The sequence below is a fragment of the Haliotis rufescens genome, unplaced genomic scaffold (assembly GCF_023055435.1).
Source record: "Haliotis rufescens isolate VD_foot unplaced genomic scaffold, xgHalRufe1.0.p SCAF_3, whole genome shotgun sequence".
NCBI classification, from domain to species: Eukaryota; Metazoa; Mollusca; class Gastropoda; order Lepetellida; family Haliotidae; genus Haliotis; species Haliotis rufescens.
The window spans coordinates 54,734,190-54,754,971 of NW_025964001.1; the positions used below are offsets into that span (position 1 = coordinate 54,734,190).

A 20,782-nucleotide genomic window follows, 5' to 3' on the forward strand; every position below is an offset into this window, starting at 1 on the left:
CATAGTATCAATGATATTTTTCATTTTTATTTTGATATGAAACTATCATGTCATTAGTATTGGTAATATTTTTGTATTTACAAGATCCATGCAATAAACAATAGGTTTAATTTCTATATGTTTCTTCAACAGGTGAGACAGCTATATACCCACTGGGTTAGCTTAAAGTCAATATGTATTTTATTTTCAGCATACATATATATATATGTTTGGATTTCCAGATAGCTTTCATTAATATCTACAGTCAACCCCCTTAATCTGGACAAAATAATTCTCAGTGAAATGGTATGGATTAACAAATGTTCAGATTAAGAAATCAAGGAAGCATGGCTATTTCACTAAAATGTGTCCTGCAAATATACAAGTTCCTGACAGTAACCATACAGAAGACGGGGATTCCAGATACAAGGGGTCGGTCCTATCAAGGTTTCACTGTATATCTAATAGCAAGGATTCCAGATTCAAGAGGTCCTATAAAGGTTTCACTGTATTTCTAATAGCAAGGATTCCAGATTCAAGAGGTTCTATCAAGGTTTCACTGTATATCTAATAGCAAGGATTCCAGATACAAGGGGTCCTATCAAGGTTTCACTATATCTAATAGCAAGGATTCCAGATTCAAGGGGTCCTATCAAGGTTTCACTGTATATCTGATACCAAAATAAATACTTTCATTGATGTCAACAGTTATCTGAATAAACTTTACAAACTGCACGATTTACTGATGTCATATTTACACTGAATATTTATAACTGTACCCTGTACAAAACTCAAAAAAAAATATCCTTACATATATGGGCGGCCATTCGGTCAAAAAATACAAGGTTGAAAAAAAGGACAAAAGTACGCAAATAAGGTCAAATATTACGAATAAAGAACTAAATGTTACTACTAAAGGTCAAAATACAATATTAAAAGTCAAATGTTACGAAAAGGCGTCATAAGAAAAGAAAGAACAATGTGTACGAAAGAACGCCAGTGAGCACGAAAGGTCGTTTTCAATAAAGAACGTCAGTGAGCACGAAAGGACGTTGACAATAAAGAACGCCAGATGGCGCTGCAATTTGTAAAACATTCCGAGTTTAATCGGCTTGTTACGTTGTGTATAGTATATGATAACTGCATGCCGAGGTGCACAATGTATTACGTCATTCCTCGTGCACTCACCGTCTGACGTCACACATATATATACATGTATTTATAATGTATAATGTACACATTGTGTATAAACATGTTGGGTTAAGCTTTGTCACCGCTTAAGGGCCTTTTCATAAATACAGTATACTGTGTAATCCAACATCTGCCTAACATTGTTACATGTATTTTGTATACAACCTTCAAAAAACACTCACTTAACGCTAATCTAGGATTCATCTACAGTGATCCAGTAACTGTTCATGCTTGGTGCAACACAAGGGTGCTATGATGCCGAGATTTGTTTCAGAAGCACATTTTCATCTGAAAAGTGAACGTTGTGCGAGAGTTTGTTTTATTTAACAGCTTTTCAGAAACTGTGTGCGAACAAAATGTTGCCTAATATCTGAACAACAAATAAATATACCAAATGGATTTGTATGCATATGTATAACTTACACATTCGTTAGGAAAAATAGCTCGCCATAAATAAAGAAAATCGAGTTTCATCTATGACGCCAGCTTTCGTTTTCAAACCATATTTATTTCGCTTGTTTACATCCACATTTATATGTGTGACGTTAGACGGTGAGTGCACGAGAAATGACGTGATACATTGTGCACCTCGGCATGCATTTATCATATACACGGCGGAACAAGCCGATTAAACTCGGAATGTTTAACAAATTGCAGCGCCATCTGACGTTCTTTATTGTCAACGTCCTTTCGTGCTCACTTAGGTTCTTTATTGAAAACGTCCTTTTCGTGCTCACTGACGTTCTTTCGTACACATGTTCTTTCTTTTCTTATGACGCCTTTTTGTAACATTTGACTTTTAATATTGTATTTTGACCTTTAGTAGTAACAGTTAGTTCTTTATTCGTAATATTTGACCTTAATTGCGTACTTTTGTCCTTTTTTTCAACTTTGTATTTTTTGACCGAATGGCCGCCCATATACATAAGAAGTTATGTCATGTTACATCTATGTTAATGAGGATACAACAAACAAATGAATTATTAAGTATATTACAATCTGTATGAAGTTACCATATTCACCGTATTTAGCGCCCTGGTTCAATAAGCCCTCTGACCAACTTCTGGACCAATCTGAAAGTAACCTTTTTAAGCGCCCCTAAGACTATCAACACGACAGTCCATATTTTCCTGTGCATATCACAGATTTTTTTACAGAAAACACCAGTGCAAAAGGCGAATACAGTTGTTTCGTAACTATTAAAAGGCTCAGCTTCACCTTCCCGAGTCATCTTCCTGACGCAAGGGCGTTTTCACCCTTGCCAAACTTGGCTGGAATTTCCAGGATCGATCATAGCGCCACCAGTGGCTATTACAAGTTATGCCCCTTCTATGTTCCTCCTATTGACCAATCAGATTTAAACAAAATGCCGGCTCCCAGTCAAGACGATGTGCTCAATAATCAAGATCTATATTGTAACAAAATGGGTCTTACCCCGCAAAGTACATCAGAGCACTTGAGCACCTTGATTAAAAAAATGAAACAATTTGCAAATATCTGTCAATACCCAATTGCTTTGAAAAGCCTTGCAAATCCTGCAGTCTACCAAAATCTGCATTTGAAATCTATTTTGTTTAGGAACCAGTTGTCAATTTCATTACGCGATTTTGATTGTACTATGAATAGACTCCTTAGTCCAGCCAAAATGTAACTCGATAATTGCAGCCTAGTTCGGCAAGGGTGAAAACTGGACTTTTATAGTCAGTTAACTCCCTTGATTCGGGAAGATGCAATCAATTTGATCACTACAACCCCTTGTGGATGACTTTAATAAACTCCCCCTATGTCAGATTTTTCTAAGCACCCAGGACACTTATTACGTTAAATACAGTATATCAATGAATATGCATATCAAAACATGGTTATAAACATATACTTCTCTTTTTCAAGGTACTATAGCCAGGAAAAGTACTATTGATTCCTTTTGACCTTGACATTCACGACCTTGAGTCAACAAAACATGTCAAACATTCTCTGAAAGCATCATATAAATCTCTCCTTTCCCTCACCACCATTTTGACAAAATATAGATCGTCCATCACAGCACCAGCAAGTCATATCACATTATCACAATCCCACCATCATCAGCCATTATGTCCCTGATACAACTGGGGTCCGTTATACATGACCGGTGAGGGTGACGCCCCCTGGCGACTTGAGGGCATACTTCTACTCATAATGGACCCGTATGCTGTTTTGGGGGTGCCTCTCGGTGTGCCCCCTCGCGGCGTGATCCTCCCATTTGGGGTGAGGATGGGGGTACCATGGGAGATGCCTCCAGTGTCCATGCTGTTGTAGGAGTTGTGTACACTGTAGCTGAAGTAGAAACGGGTTTTACTGTTGGTCAAACAGCCTTCTTTCTATTCAATGGATCATGGATCAACATGCTCTATACAAAACAAAATTCAAACAATGTATAAAAATTAGCGTAAACAAACCCTCTGAATAACACAAGGATCCAGTGGGCTAAATATCTTGCCCCCTTCTCCCCCATGAAACCTGTCCCACCCTGACCCACCCTGTGACACCTTAGCCGATCCTGTCCCATCCTGGGACACCTTGGCCGATCCTGTGACACCTTGGCCCATCCTGTGACACCTTGGCCGATCCTGTGACACCTTGGCCCATCCTGTCCCATCCTGTCCCACCCTGCCCCACCCTGTGACACCTTAGCCGATCCTGTCCCATCCTGCGACACCTTAGCCGATCCTGACCCACCCTGTGACACCTTAGCCGATCCTGTCCCACCCTGTGACACCTTAGCCGATCCTGTCCCATCCTGGCCCATCCTGCCCAACCCTGTGACACCCTGGCCAATCCTGCCCCACCCTGTGAAACCTTGGCCCATCCTGCCCCATCCTGTGGCACTTTGGCCCATCCTATCCCACCCGGGCTCATCCTGCCCCACCCGGAGACACCGTGGCCCATCCTGCCCCACCCTGTGACACCTTGGCCCATCCTATCCCACCCTGGCCCATCCTGCCCAACCCTGTGACACCTTGGCCCATCCTATCCCACCCTGGCCCATCCTGCCCCACCCTGTGAAACCTTGGCCCATCCTGCCCCACCCTGTGACACCTTGGCCCATCCTATCCCACCCAGGCTCATTCTGCCCCACCCTGTGACACCTTGGCCCATCCTATCCCACCCAGGCTCATCCTGCCCCATCCTGTGAAACCTTGGCCCATCCTGCCCCACCCTGTGACACTTTGGCCCATCCTGCCCCACCCTGTGACACCTTGGCCAATCCTATCCCACCCTGTGACACTTTGGCCCATCCTGCCCCACCCTGTGACACCCAGGCTCATCCTGCCCCACCCTGTGACACCCTGGGCCATCCTGCCCCACCCTGTGACTCTTTGGCCCATCCTGCCCCACCCTGTGACACCCTTGGCCCATCCTGCCCCACCCTGTGACACCTTGGCCCATCCTGCCCAACCCTGTGACACTTTGGCCCATCCTGCCCCACCCAGGCTCATCCTGCCCCATCCCATCCCATCCTGGCTCATCCTGCACCACCCTGTGACACCCTGGCTCATCCTGCCCCACCCTGTGACACTTTGGCCCATCCTATCCCACCCAGGCTCATCCTGCCCCATCCCATCCCATCCTGGCCCATCCTGCCCAACCCTGTGACACCCTGGCCCATCCTGCCCCACCCTGTGAAACCTTGGCCCATCCTGCCCCACCCTGTGACACCTTGTCCCATCCTGCCCCACCCTGTGACACCCTGGCCCATCCTGCCCCACCCTGTGACACCTTGGCCCATCCTGCACCACCCTGGGACACTTTGGCCCATCCTGCCCAACCCTGTGACACCTTGGCCCATCCTGCCCCACTCTGTGACACCCTGGCCCATCCTGCCCCACCCTGTGACACCTTGGTCCATCCTGCCCCACCCTGTGAAACCTTGGCCCATCCTGCCCCACCCATTTGACACCTTGGCCCATCCTGCCCCACCCTGTGACACTTTGGCCCATCCTGCCCCACCCTGTGACACCTTGGCCCATCCTATCCCACCCTGGCCCATCCTGCCCCACCCTGTGACACCTTGGCCCATCCTATCCCACCCAGGCTCATCCTGCCCCATCCTGCCCCACCCTGTGACACCCTGGCTCATCCTGCCCCACCCTGCTATGACTTCACCCTGTAGCCCCCTAGACTGGTGGTCATGGAAACATGGCAGCTACTTGACACAACACTACACAGTGACTTTCAAGGATATATTTAAGGACAATCAGTTTTAATGAAAGGAAATGTATCTGTTTCCTCATAACACATCAACATGATCAAAACCGACTAAAGGTTGTTTTGTGCACACCACGATCTATGTCAGTCAGTGCATGTATTCACATTGACTGTCATGGCAAGGTTGAAATAATCATTTTGAGCTAGAGAAATAGAATACCAGAGACCAGTAAATATAATATCATTCAAGTCAGATCATTTACTCCAAATCGACACCCCTCTCCATAAAGATCTGATAAATTCTCAAAGTTGTCATGTGAACATTCTAACCAGCGTAGGCAGTTCTGAATGGAGAATAATAAAGGCTCTGCTATATATTTCCAGTCCTTTACCAAATACAATCTAAAAATGGCACATGGTCAAACTTGCTGAAAGGAAGAGAGAGCGTGTATTGTATGAAGACAATCAACTTACTTGATGGAATGTGGATCTTCGCGTGTCAGATCATCATCACTGTCATAGCGCCGAGGGTTATCAAAGAAAAATACTTTTGAACTATGGCTGTGGCTGGAGAGATCATTCAGAGCCTGTAAATATCAAAACATACGTCTCAGGCACTCACTGTAGCAAGTATAGGCAGGGTATAGTGTGTAAATATTAGCTGCATTTCCAAGAAATATAATTTACATTTGTTTGTTGACCCCCATTCTCATGAAAATAAGATCTTAGTTCTCACTATCGCTAAACAAAGATCTGAGGACATCCCATTACGGGTTTGTCAGAACGACCTTTCATCCGACCAATCAGAGCGTTGCTTACCAGATCATGAAAGTGACAGTCGGAATGTGTTTTCTAATCATGCAACCTTGAAAACGTTAAGACGGGTTATTTCGAACGACAGTTATGGCCCGTACGACTGATTCCGTCAAAATTATCGTCTGTCTCTCACTTCCGAGGGATAAACATTTGGACGGAGGAGGCGTTGCACAGTACGTGGGAAGCACTGCCATACAATTAGACATTCCGGAATGTTCGTTTGTTCAGTTTTAAAAATGTTAATAGAGAACTGTGTCGACATATTTTTCACACGTAGACTGAAATGGAAGTCGGCAGGTTGAAAAAAGTGTCGTAAAGCTCGAGAAAGCTGCTTTCTCAATGACTGATATTGACTTCTTGTTATTTGATCCAGTGGTCGGTCAAAGTTCGCGAAAGGTCGTTCTGACGTGACCCACAATGGGATGTCCTCAGATCTTTGTTTAGCGGCAGCGAGAACTTAGATCTGATTTTAATGAGATTGGTTGACCCCCAAATCTAAGGCAATGAAATGTATCTTGCTAATCAGAGTGATCCTTTGTTTCACGTTTCTTTGATAAAGTTTTTAAGTAGAGCTAGCAAAGGGGGACTTGTTTGATTTGAAACAGGAAAAAATGATTGATTTCTTTGTTTGTTGTCTAAATTTGCCTTTGAAAACAAAACATGTACATCACGTCATAAAAGCAAATAACATGAAATCTACAAACCACAGCATTGACGGCTCTTTTGACTCGAAAAAACAACACAACAACAAACGTAGGTAGGACCTCCCAGACGAACAACACTATCCCGAAAGACAGGTACTCGTATCCCCCGGACAGATCGTTGAAGTCGGCCTGCAAGAAATTGAAATATATGACAGCAACCACTGCAATCTCATTAAAAATCAGAACTTTCAAATTAGATCTTTTTCCATGGGACGTCCTGTCAGGTCAACCCTGACCATCCAATCAAAAAGTGGGAAACATGAGTGAGTGAGTGAGTGAGTGAGTATGGTTTTATGCTGCTTCTCACGGCAGGGGAACCCCGGAAATGGGCTTCACACATTGTACCCATCTTGGGAATCGAACCCAGGTTTTCGGCGTGCATGCGAACGCTTTAACCACTAGGTAACCCCACAGCCCGAGTTTTTAAAAGATGTATCGAAATAGAGGAAAAGATCTGATCTGATACAACTTTGTTTTTTCATAACATAGCCAGTTTTTTAAAGAAATTGTTGACAATTTCTTAATACCTTAACATGTTTCATTTCCGCCAGACATTTTTTAATTGGTTTACAGATTCTGTTGATCCCAAAATAATATAAAAAATATAAACATTATTTTTTCATACCTTGGAAAGAAATCTTTGCAAAAAGAACAAGCGAAAAAGACGAATTTTTTTCACAAGGTGACATATCCCGCAAACAATTTGAAGGATCAACAAATGTCTGTTTGTTTTTCTTCTTTTCCCCACCTATCAACCAGGAATTTTTAAAAAAAAAGATATGCAGACAAAAAATAAAATGAAATTTTGTCATAACCACTGATAACAAGATAGTTCAGGTGAGCTGAATTAACTTGTGTTTCTGGCAACCTGACAAACCCATTTCAAATTTGACCTTGACATTTTCCAAAACTTATGTTAAAGCATCATTTTTGCAATTGTTTTGTTTACCAATATGAAAATACTTTCCAAACGACCATAAACAAGATTTTTCCAAAAATCAGATAGAACTTCACAATCATATTTAAAATTATAAAAACGCCAATAAACATAAAAAAGAAAAAGTAATTGTCAAGGAAGCTCAGCAAAAAAGGTAACTATTTTGTAAAAAAAAATATATCCATATCTGTCCCAAGGAAGCAACCTAAAACATAAATTGTTGATTTTTGGTCTTACTAAAACATGCCCTGGTTTAGAATGTAATCTATATCAAAAATAGATACTAACCTGATCAGACACATTGACCCAGTCATAGCCGAAGTCAGGGACCTTGGTCTTGAGGGCAGGGTAGATGGAGATAAAGTTGTAGATAGCTCTGGATGTAAACAGCATCAAGATGACAACACAGGCTGCAATGGCCTGACACATACTAGTCCCCTGTGGACAGAGACAGCAGGCATTCAGTTCCACGGGGAATTGGCATTGGAACATTACTGTCACATCTGTCTGATGTTGTATCAAAACTGTTTGGGCAGAATATAACATTGCCTGATATAACACCTACATTCACCACCTAGCCTACACCACCCAGCCTACACGGCCCAGTTCACCACCCAGCCTATACCACAGCACCTAGTTCACCACCCAGCCTAGACCATACCACCCTGTTCACCACCCAGCCTACACCACCCAGCCTACACGGCCCAGTTCACCACCCAGCCTACAAGCCCAGTTCACCACCCAGCCTACACCACCCTGTTCACCACCCAGCCTACACCACCCAGCCTACACGGCCCAGTTCACCACCCAGCCTACACGGCCCAGTTCACCACCCAGCCTACACCACCCAGCCTACACGGCCCAGTTCACCACCCAGCCTACACGGCCCAGTTCACCACCCAGCCTATACCACACCGCCTGGTTCACCACGCCGCCTACACAACCCAGTTCACCACCCAGCCTAGACCGTACCACCCTGTTCACCACCCAGCCTACACCACCCAGCCTACACCACCCAGCCTACACCACCCAGCCTACACCACCCAACCTACACCACCCAGCCTACACCACCCTGTTCACCACCCAGCCTAGACCGTACCACCCAGTTCACCACCCAGCCTACACCACCCAGTTCACCACCTAACCTACACCACCCAGTTCACCACCCAACCTACACCACCCAGCCTACACCACCCAGTTCACCACCCAGCCTACACCACCCAGTTCACCACCCAGCCTACACCACCCAGTTCACCACCCAGCCTACACCACCCAGTTCACCACCCAGCCTACACCACCCAGTTCACCACCCAGCCTACACCACACCATCCTGTTCACCACCCAACCTACACCACACCATCCTGTTCACCACCCAACCTACACCACACCATCCTGTTCACCACCCAGCCTACACCATCCAGCCTACACGGCCTAGTTCACCACCCAGCCTAGACCATACCACCCTGTTCACCACCCAACCCACACCACCCAGTTCACCACCCAACCTACGCCACACCATCCTGTTCACCACCCAGCCCACACCACACCATCCTGTTCACCACCCAGCCTACACCACACCACACCATCCTGTTCACCACCCAGCCTACACCACACCATCCTGTTCACCACCCAGCCTACACCACCCGGACCAGTTCACCACCCAGCCCACACCACACCATCCTGTTCACCACCCAGCCTACACCACACCACACCATCCTGTTCACCACCCAACCTACACCACACCATCCTGTTCACCACCCAGCCTACACCACACCATCTTGTTCACCACCCAGCCTACACCACACCATCCTGTTCACCACCCAGCCTACACTTCACAAAACAATTCAAAGGGAAAAACAGGCAACTCACCTTAGCTTCCAGAACCAGTGAAGAGGAGGACATTTTTGACATTTTGTAAATACAGAACGAAAGTAAAATTCCAAAAATAAGAAATAAAGAGTCGTTGATGGCCACACGTATGTAGATCAGCTCCAGTGGAATGGACAAGTAATTCTTCTCATGGTATTTGATAACCATGGCACATGTAATATTGGACACAACAAACAGAATGATCGCTAGGAAGACCAGGATACGAAGGGGACGTCTGAAAGGAAACAAAGGGTTATCAATACGCATCGTCATGAGTTGGGTGGCATGCCACTTTAAACAGTATTTCAGTTATATCATGGCATGTCAGCTTGCTGTGGGAGGAGAGCCAGAAGGAGCTGACAGGAGGAGCTGACAGAAGGAGCTGACAGGAGGAGCTGCCAGAAGGAGCTGACAGAAGGAGCGGACAGAAGGAGCTGCCAGAAGGAGCTGACAGGAGGAGCTGACAGAAGGACCTGACAGGAGGAGCTGACAGAAGGAGCTGACAGGAGGAGCTGACAGAAGGAGCAGACGGAAGGAGCTGACAGGAGGAGCTGATGGAAGGAGCTGACAGTAGGAACTGACAGAAGGAGGTGACAGAAGGAGCTGACAGGAGGAGCTGACAGAAGGAGGTGACAAGAGGAGCTGACAGAAGGAGCTGACAGAAGGAGCTGACAGAAGGAGCTGACTGGAGGAGCTGACAGAAGGAGCTGACAGGAGGAGCTGACAGGAGGAGCTGACAGAAGGAGCTGACAGGAGGAGCTGACAGAAGGAGCAGACAGAAGGAGCTGAAAGGAGGAGCTGATGGAAGGAGCTGACAGAAGGAGCTGACAGGAGGAGCTGACCAAAGGAGCAGACGGAAGGAGCTGACAGGAGGAGCTGATGGAAGGAGCTGACAGAAGAAGCTGACAGGAGGAGCTGACAGGAGGAGCTGACAGAAGGAGCTGACAGAAGCAGCTGACAGGAGGAGCTGACAGGAGGAGCTGACAGGAGGAGCTGACAGGAGGAGCTGACAGGAGCTGACAAGAGGAGCTGACAGGAGGAGCTGACAGGAGGAGCTGACAGAAGGAGCTGATGGAAGGAGCTGACAGGAGGAGCTGATGGAAGGAGCTGACAGAAGGAGCTGACAAGAGGAGGTGACAGAAGGAGGTGACAGAAGGAGGTGACAGGAGGATCTGACAGGAGGAGCTGACAGAAGGAGCTGACAGAAGGAGCTGACAGGAGCTGACAGAAGGAGCTGACAGGGGGAGCTGACAGGAGGAGCTGACAGAAGGAGCTGACAGAAGGAGCTGACAGGAGGAGCTGACAGAAGGAGCTGACAGGAGGAGCTGACAGAAGGAGCTGACAGAAGGAGCTGCCAGGAGGAGCTGACAGAAGGAGCTGACAGGAGCTGACAGAAGGAGCTGACAGAAGGAGCTGACAGAAGGAACTGACAGAAGGAGCTGACATCACAGGTGATAGCAACACTCAGAGCTTCCCTCACTCTTTAAGCTGACACACAGTGTTATTATCGAAGTACTGTTCAAACAGCACTAAATTCAACTCACTCACTCACTACTGAAGATTACTACAAGCGTCAGTGAAGAATTCAAACCAGTATTTTTTTAATGACAATAAAACATCTTTAAGTGGCATTTAGAAGATGTTGTGATGAAGTAAGACAAGTTCTATGAATGAACAACTTCTTTATTACAATTAGTGCGTGTTTCGGTGTAGATCCTACCATCTTTATCAAGCAAGTGATGGATAGTGCTAAATAACATAGGTATATATACTTATTAACATCAATGTTTATACAGTAAATTGATTGATGGACACAGAGAGCTGATTAAGATAATTGGAAGCCAGTGAATGACTAATGGGACAGGGTAATCAACCATAGAAGCTGACTGACAATGAAACAGGTAACAATAAATAAGGATAACTCACATTATTATCCAATCAACAGCCAGCTACTGCTTACAAAGTTTAAACCATTCTAAACATTAGGCATCTTTCACAAATTATGGCAGGATGTTTTGTTTCACAGACCACGACATCTAGATTAGACATGACAGTATTTGGTTTACGACCCATTAAAAAATTCAGCTTCTAGACCAGTCAGGATGGCCTCTTGCCACACAGCAATTCAATTCCCATAACTCTGAGTAGAAATTCAGTTTGGCCTGTTTTTACATTTTTTCCCCTTTTTGATATCAAAAAAGTATTAACTTGCATCACGGACCTATATAACCGTGCTTGCATGAAGAAAGACACAAATAGTAACATACTTTCATTATGTTTGTATTAATGTACTTTTGAAAAAAAATTAACAGTAATCTTGACTTAGAAAGGGAAAATGTTAAAAAAAATGATGCAAAACAGTAGGGTAATTTCAATTGGTAACTGCAAACTTCATGTGATGAATTTTGTAATAAAACTTATATCATTAGAACCACAAATGCTTGAGGAACACTATAACCGCGATTTTTTTCGCTTATTTTCGCCAACTTCCATGCATAACACCATGTAGACCATTTTGTTCCACATGAGTGAGCTTAACTGTACTTTCCATGTGAGCCATCAGACTAATTTTCACATTTTCTGTCGGTAGATTGAAAATGGTTAAGAACCCCAATACCTTTTGTTTCGCCACATACCGTTAGTAGTATAGTCTGTTTATTTCGCGCGTCAATGTGAGGCTTTCTTGTTTTTGTACGGGCGTTCGCATTTATTATTTGTTTAATTCATTTTTTAGCCTGCAAGGTTCCACTCGGGGTATAGCTTTGTTTATAAAGTTTCTGCTAGGCCTTTTCCAGGTCAGGACCCTGTTCCACAAAGCAATCTTAGCGCTAAGATGATCATAACTCCCATACTTTAACATAGGCTTACAGTAGTCATAGCGCTAAGATCGGTGTGGAACGGTGCCCTGGTTTCTACCCATAATCTCGGGCTGCCGAGACGAAATATTCTATTCCCATCATCCCTAGCGGTATGGTTTAAATTTCGGTGTCATCGGCTAGCTGAATGCTACTTCGAAAACATGTTTATATGTGTTCCCGGCCCATCCGCCGCCTTTTCTATTCAGTATATTCTCGTTGTATGTCCCGGTGGGTAGTAGGCTCAGTACAAGTTACAGTCTACTTGCAACTTAATATTTTATTAGTTTAAATTTTATAACTGAGCTAATTTGTATTTAAGTCATTCAAGTATACATTTTCTTATTGTGTTACTTTTGGGCTCTACATTGTACCTGGATCTGGTCTGCGTTTTCAACCTACTTCGGCCAAATAAATCTAGTCCTGTTAGTCCTGTTGTGGTTCTTAATCAACACCTAGACATAATGTTTTATTCATCACTTGCATTGTTGTTGTCAAGACTACACTCCTTAGAGACTGACCAGTTTATAGTGTGAGGTAGGGAGCGTAGTGTTTTTAGTCTCTACCTTAAGGCATTCCATGTTTTTCTTTAAAATGATTTGACCAACAATGTTATTATCATAACTTTGTTTTAATAGTATATGATATATGAGATTGTAGTTAAGCTTACTACCACAAAGAGTCTCACTTTTGAAAGTAAACATGTTTAATTTTAACAATTTGTGTTGTTGCCAGTTTTTCAAACCAGCATGGAAACTCTAAACATTCTCCTTAAACTTGCTACAAATTAAAACCTGTTTTTAACAAAATCCAACAGATGAGTCCAGACATGCAGGAAGTTTGGTACAGGTCATTGAAACATCAATTTGTCTGCTAGCTCCAGTTTTACAGTGTATACTACTCAACTTTTGACAGGGATAATCAGATATGTCATTCTATTATAAGATGTAGACTTGACATATGATTATACAATACACATATACATTTAGTTTTAAGTATCATGGAAAAGTGAAGGTATCCCTATCGAGAGTGGAGTAGTATAGATCAATCCAACCGTTAACATGGCTAATGATTATTCTAAAGATACAGAGATAATGTCACCATTTCACCTCACCTAATGACACAGAGATAATGTCACCATTTCACCTCACCTAATGACACAGAGAGAGATAATGTCACCATTTCACCTCACCTAATGACACAAACATAATGTCACCATTTCACCTCACCTAATGACACAGAGATAATGACACCATTTCACCTCACCTAATGACACAGAGATAATGACACCATTTCACCTCACCTAATGACACAGAGATAATGACACCATTTCACCTCACCTAATGACACAGAGATAATGTCACCATTTCACCTCACCTAATGACACAGAGATAATGTCACCACCTCACCTAATGACACAAACATAATGTCACCATTTCACCTCACCCAATGACAGAGATAATGTCACCACCTCACCTAATGACACAGGGATAATGTCACCATTTCACCTCACCTCACCCAATGACAGAGATAATGACACCATTTCACCTCACCTAATGACACAGAGATAATGTCACCATTTCACCTCACCTAATGACACAGAGATAATGTCACCACCTCACCTAATGACACAAACATAATCTCACCATTTCACCTCACCCAATGACAGAGATAATGTCACCACCTCACCTAATGACACAGGGATAATGTCACCATTTCACCTCACCTCACCCAATGACAGAGATAATGACACCATTTCACCTCACCTAATGACACAGAGATAATGACACCATTTCACCTCACCTAATGACACAGAGATAATGACACCATTTCACCTCACCTAATGACACAGAGATAATGTCACCATTTCACCTCACCTAATGACACAGAGATAATGTCACCACCTCACCTAATGACACAAACATAATGTCACCATTTCACCTCACCCAATGACAGAGATAATGTCACCACCTCACCTAATGACACAGGGATAATGTCACCATTTCACCTCACCTCACCCAATGACAGAGATAATGACACCATTTCACCTCACCTAATGACACAGAGATAATGTCACCATTTCACCTCACCTAATGACACAGAGATAATGTCACCACCTCACCTAATGACACAAACATAATGTCACCATTTCACCTCACCTCACCCAATGACAGAGATAATGACACCATTTCACCTCACCTAATGACACAGAGATAATGACACCATTTCACCTCACCTAATGACACAGAGATAATGTCACCACCTCACCTAATGACACAAACATAATGTCACCATTTCACCTCACCAATTGACAGAGATAATGTCACCACCTCACCTAATGACACAGGGATAATGTCACCATTTCACCTCACCTCACCCAATGACAGAGATAATGACACCATTTCACCTCACCTAATGACACAGAGATAATGTCACCATTTCACCTCACCTAATGACACAGAGATAATGTCACCACCTCACCTAATGACACAAACATAATCTCACCATTTCACCTCACCCAATGACAGAGATAATGTCACCACCTCACCTAATGACACAGGGATAATGTCACCATTTCACCTCACCTCACCCAATGACACAGATAATGACACCATTTCACCTCACCTAATGACACAGAGATAATGTCACCATTTCACCTCACCTAAGGACACAGAGATAATGTCACCACCTCACCTAATGACACAAACATAATCTCACCATTTCACCTCACCTCACCCAATGACAGAGATAATGACCCCATTTCACCTCACCTAATGACACAGAGATAATGACACCATTTCACCTCACCTAATGACACAGAGATAATGTCACCATTTCACCTCACCTAATGACACAGAGATAATGTCACCACCTCACCTAATGACACAAACATAATGTCACCATTTCACCTCACCCAATGACAGAGATAATGTCACCACCTCACCTAATGACACAGGGATAATGTCACCATTTCACCTCACCTCACCCAATGACAGAGATAATGACACCATTTCACCTCACCTAATGACACAGAGATAATGTCACCACCTAACCTAATGACACAAACATAATGTCACCATTTCACCTCACCCAATGACAGAGATAATGTCACCACCTCACCTAATGACACAGGGATAATGTCACCATTTCACCTCACCTCACCCAATGACACAGATAATGACACCATTTCACCTCACCTAATGACACAGAGATAATGACACCATTTCACCTCACCTAATGACACAGAGATAATGACACCATTTCACCTCACCTAATGACACAGAGATAATGTCACCATTTCACCTCACCTAATGACACAGAGATAATGTCACCACCTCACCTAATGACACAAACATAATGTCACCATTTCACCTCACCCAATGACAGAGATAATGTCACCACCTCACCAAATGACACAGGGATAATGTCACCATTTCACCTCACCTCACCCAATGACAGAGATAATGACACCATTTCACCTCACCTAATGACACAGAGATAATGACACCATTTCACCTCACCTAATGACACAGAGATAATGTCACCATTTCACCTCACCTAATGACACAGAGATAATGTCACCATTTCACCTCACCTAATGACACAGGGATAATGTCACCATTTCACCTCACCTCACCCAATGACACAGATAATGACACCATTTCACCTCACCTAATGACACAGAGATAATGACACCATTTCACCTCACCTAATGACACAGAGATAATGTCACCATTTCACCTCACCTAATGACACAGAGATAATGTCACCACCTCACCTAATGACACAGAGATAATGTCACCACCTCACCTCACCCAATGACACAGAGATAATGTCACCACCTCACCTAATGACACAGAGATAATGTCACCATTTCACCTCACCTAATGACACAGAGATAATGTCACCATTTCACCTCAACTAATGACACAGAGATAATGTCACCACCTCACCTAATGACACAGAGATAATGTCACCACCTCACCTAATGACACAGGGATAATGTCACCATTTCACCTCACCTCACCCAATGACAGAGATAATGACACCATTTCACCTCACCTAATGACATAGAGATAATGACACCATTTCACCTCACCTAATGACACAGAGATAATGTCACCATTTCACCTCACCTAATGACACAGAGATAATGTCACCACCTCACCTAATGACACAGAGATAATGTCACCACCTCACCTCACCTAATGACACAGAGATAATGTCACCACCTCACCTAATGACACAGAGATAATGTCACCATTTCACCTCACCTAATGACACAGAGATAATGTCACCATTTCACCTCAACTAATGACACAGAGATAATGTCACCACCTCAACTAATGACACAGAGATAATGTCACCATTTCACCTCACCTCACCCAATGACAGAGATAATGACACCATTTCACCTCACCTAATGACACAGAGATAATGTCACCATTTCACCTCACCTAATGACACAGAGATAATGTCACCACCTCAACTAATGACACAGAGATAATGTCACCATTTCACCTCATCTAATGACACAGAGATAATGTCACCACCTCACCTAATGACACAGGGATAATGTCACCATTTCACCTCAACTAATGACACAGGGATAATGTCACCATTTGACCTCACCTCACCCAATGACAGAGATAATGTCACCACCTCACCTCACCTAATGACACAGAGATAATGTCACCATTTCACCTCACCTAATGACACAAACATAATGTCACCATTTCACCTCACCTAATGACACAGAGATAATGTCACCACCTCACCTAATGACACAGGGATAATGTTACCATTTCACCTCAACTAATGACACAGGGATAATGTCACCATTTGACCTCACCTCACCCAATGACAGAGATAATGTCACCACCTCACCTCACCTAATGACACAGAGATAATGTCACCATTTCACCTCACCTAATGACACAAACATAATGTCACCATTTCACCTCACCTAATGACACAAACATAATGTCACCATTTCACCTCACCTAATGACACAGATATAATGTCACCATTTCACCTCACCCAATTACAAAGAGATAATGCACCAGGGCAGTAAATGCAACATCTAGTCAGACCATCAAAACAATCTCTTACTAATGAGTTATCAACAAATGAAGCAGAACAAACATTTCTTACTTGAATTTGCTCGGTTCATACTTTGCCCGGGCCTTGAAAACAACCTGCAAAAATTACATTCATCTTTTTAAAATATTCAACATGTTCAATACTAAATGTGCTTCAGATACAAGATCCATCCTCGATTATCTAGGGTATTATATCTCTATTCCATGTTCATATATACCCTGGAGGCATTTGCTACAAGGGCTTCTTTTCAGGAGTGATGTCACCATATGCATCTCTCCGATCACGGCATGCCCACGTAGCTTAGCAGAGTTTCTCTTGCTAATGAGCTTCAAATCAACAACCAATCAAAATATTCTTGGTGAATGCAAGTTCAGCTAAGGTCTTTTTTTAAAATCGTAAACCAATATGACTGAGCCCTTGATATACATTTGATAGATTTGAAAGAATGTTATAAAATGTCATGGTCCATGGTGTTCCTTGGTGTATTAGAGATGTCATGGTACATGGTGTTCCTTGGTGTATTAGAGATGTCATGGTACATGGTGTTCCTTGGTGTATTAGAGATGTCATGGTAAAATGTGTTCCTGGGTGTATTAGAGATGTCATGGTATATGTACATGGTGTTCCTTGGTGTATTAGAGATGTCATGGTAAAATGTGTTCCTGGGTGTATTAGAGATGTCATGGTATATGTACATGGTGTTCCTTGGTGCATTAGAGATGTCATGGTACATGGTGTTCCTTGGTGTATTAGAGATGTCATGGTAAAATGTGTTCCTGGGTGTATTAGAGATGTCATGGTATATGTACATGGTGTTCCTTGGTGTATTAGAGATGTCGTGGTACATGGTGTTCCTGGGTGTATTAGAGATGACATGGTACATGGTGTTCCTGGGTGTATTACAGATGTCATGGTACATGGTGTTCCTGGGTGTATTACAGATGTCACGGTACATGGTGTTCCTGGGTGTATTACAGATGTCATGGTACAAGGTGTTCCTGGGTGTATTACAGATGTCATGCTATGAGGTGTTCCTTGGTGTATTACAGATGTCATGGTACAAGGTGTTCCTGGGTGTATTACAGATGTCATGGTACAAGGTGTTCCTGGGTGTATTACAGATGTCATGCTACATTGTGTTCCTTGGTGTATTACAGATGTCATGGTACATGGTGTTCCTGGGTGTATTAGAGATGTCATGGTAGAAGGTGTTCCCAGGTGTATTAGAGATGTCATGGTAGAAGGTGTTTTTGGATGTATTACAGATGCCATGCTACAAGGTGTTCCTGGACGTATTAGAGATGTCATGCTACAAGGTGTCCTTGGACGTATTAGAGATGTCATGCTACAAGGTGTTCCTGGACATATTAGAGATGTCATGCTCGAAGGCGAGTTGAGTGCTGGTGGAGTCCGACCACCCAATCCTGTTGGTCACCTCTTACAAACATAGTCGCCTCTTACAAACATAGTCGCCTCTTACAATAAGCATGGGTTGCTAAAGACCAATTCTAACCATGATGTTCTTGGTCATATTCATAGCAATAATGCTACACATTTTTTAAGCAACAATTTATTTTATCATGTTTATAAAACTTTAGGGAAACATATGCATGTAGTACCAGATGCCTTTCCTAAAAAACAACTACACATGCTAACAAACAATATTAACATACTAAACATGCTTTATGTATCTGAGGTTTATCCAATTACACAACAATTCATGTATGCATGATAATCTCTCGTTTCTGTCTTGTGCCTAATAATATACTATATCATCATGTCAATTGTCCTGATACTACAAGAATTGAATTACAATTTACATCATGTACATTGTCATATACATATTCATTATATCTGATACATATGACATTTATTATATGTTGCATGAATTCAGGAAAGAGTTTGATCATATATATATATATATACATATACAGAGCTCCAGATAAGCTTTTGGTGTCGTGGGTATTTTAGCCATGCATTTTAAAATCATTGGGTATCACTAATTCTATCTGGGTATTCAAATTTCTGTTACCCACTAGTTTTTACACATGTGGGTATTTAAGTTAAATATTTAAAAACACTATTCATCTAGTCCCTGCAAACTGGTGTCGTGTGGGTTCGAGAGCTTTATAGGACTCAAAAATACGATACTTCCACAAGAAAGTGTGATGGCAAATGATCATGATGTAACTGTCATCGTGGAGTTTGGCAAGCTTGACGGAATGTCCGTTTAAAATTTCAAAATAAGTTGCTGATTATTTTGATGATATATATATTTCAGTCTTGGCAGAAATAATTTACAGAACCCAGCTGTCAACGTACATCATGAACATATAACTAAATATAATCTTCATGTGATCATGACAACATACCGGTATATACTTTTACCATGTTTACAAACTGACAGCTGACACAGTGGCACATGTCTACATTCCTAATTTTATCTACTATCATAAGTGTACCACATTCCATTAACAAATGCATGTCATGGTTTGACAAAATGATAACAAACATTTTTGTGTGCGATCTAAGCAATAGATAATTTTTTGTTTGTAAACATCAGTCTTACCTGTGCAAAAAACAAAACCAGCAGACACAGCGTTGTAAACTGTAGGCAGACAGGAAAGCAATATAACAACCAGTAGAAAACCCAAGGCAAGTCATTAGCTTGGTCGCAGTCTTGGACGTAAAAGGAAAATAAAGTTGTTCTCAAACCAGACCATATTAGACAAAGAAACAGAAATACTGTCTGGTAGCTGAAACGTTTGTGTCGATAATACCAAATCATCCATAACTGGATATACACCACGAAGAACAGCAACCCGTATAATGATATGTATACGACTGTCAGACTTAACTGCACGCTCGGCGAGAGAGCGGGTTTCAGTCGGGGTAGACTTGTAATCGGGATATCTAGATCTGCATATTTGTCGTACCCTAAATTGGAGCTGACAGTTGATGCTATATCCTTTGAATGTGACAATAACACGTTTGGAAAGATCCTTGCTATTCTCTGTTGATCTGACATTATCAAAACAACATGTCCTTCGATCAGATGTTACATGATCTTCCGAGTAAACTCCATGAACGAGTTATCTGCAGTTCCGCCCATCTTTTCCTGAAGGAAGCAGCTGATTTGT

The 20,782-nt window shown here is 42.8% G+C and overlaps 1 protein-coding gene across 1 annotated transcript; it reads right to left on the reverse strand.

The window, feature by feature from the left end:
- Positions 1 to 2,022: 2,022 nt before the first annotated feature.
- On the reverse strand, positions 2,023 to 20,777 carry LOC124148758 (G protein-coupled receptor 137Ba-like). Its single transcript, XM_046520048.2, has 7 exons — positions 20,212 to 20,777; positions 17,694 to 17,737; positions 9,685 to 9,919; positions 8,104 to 8,253; positions 6,879 to 7,007; positions 5,833 to 5,945; positions 2,023 to 3,486 (listed from the first exon to the last, which is right to left on the reverse strand). Exons 1-7 carry the CDS (start codon positions 20,668 to 20,670, stop codon positions 3,255 to 3,257), a joined length of 1,362 nt encoding a protein of 453 aa, XP_046376004.2. The 5' UTR covers positions 20,671 to 20,777; the 3' UTR covers positions 2,023 to 3,254.
- Between the last annotated feature and the right edge of the window lie 5 nt (positions 20,778 to 20,782).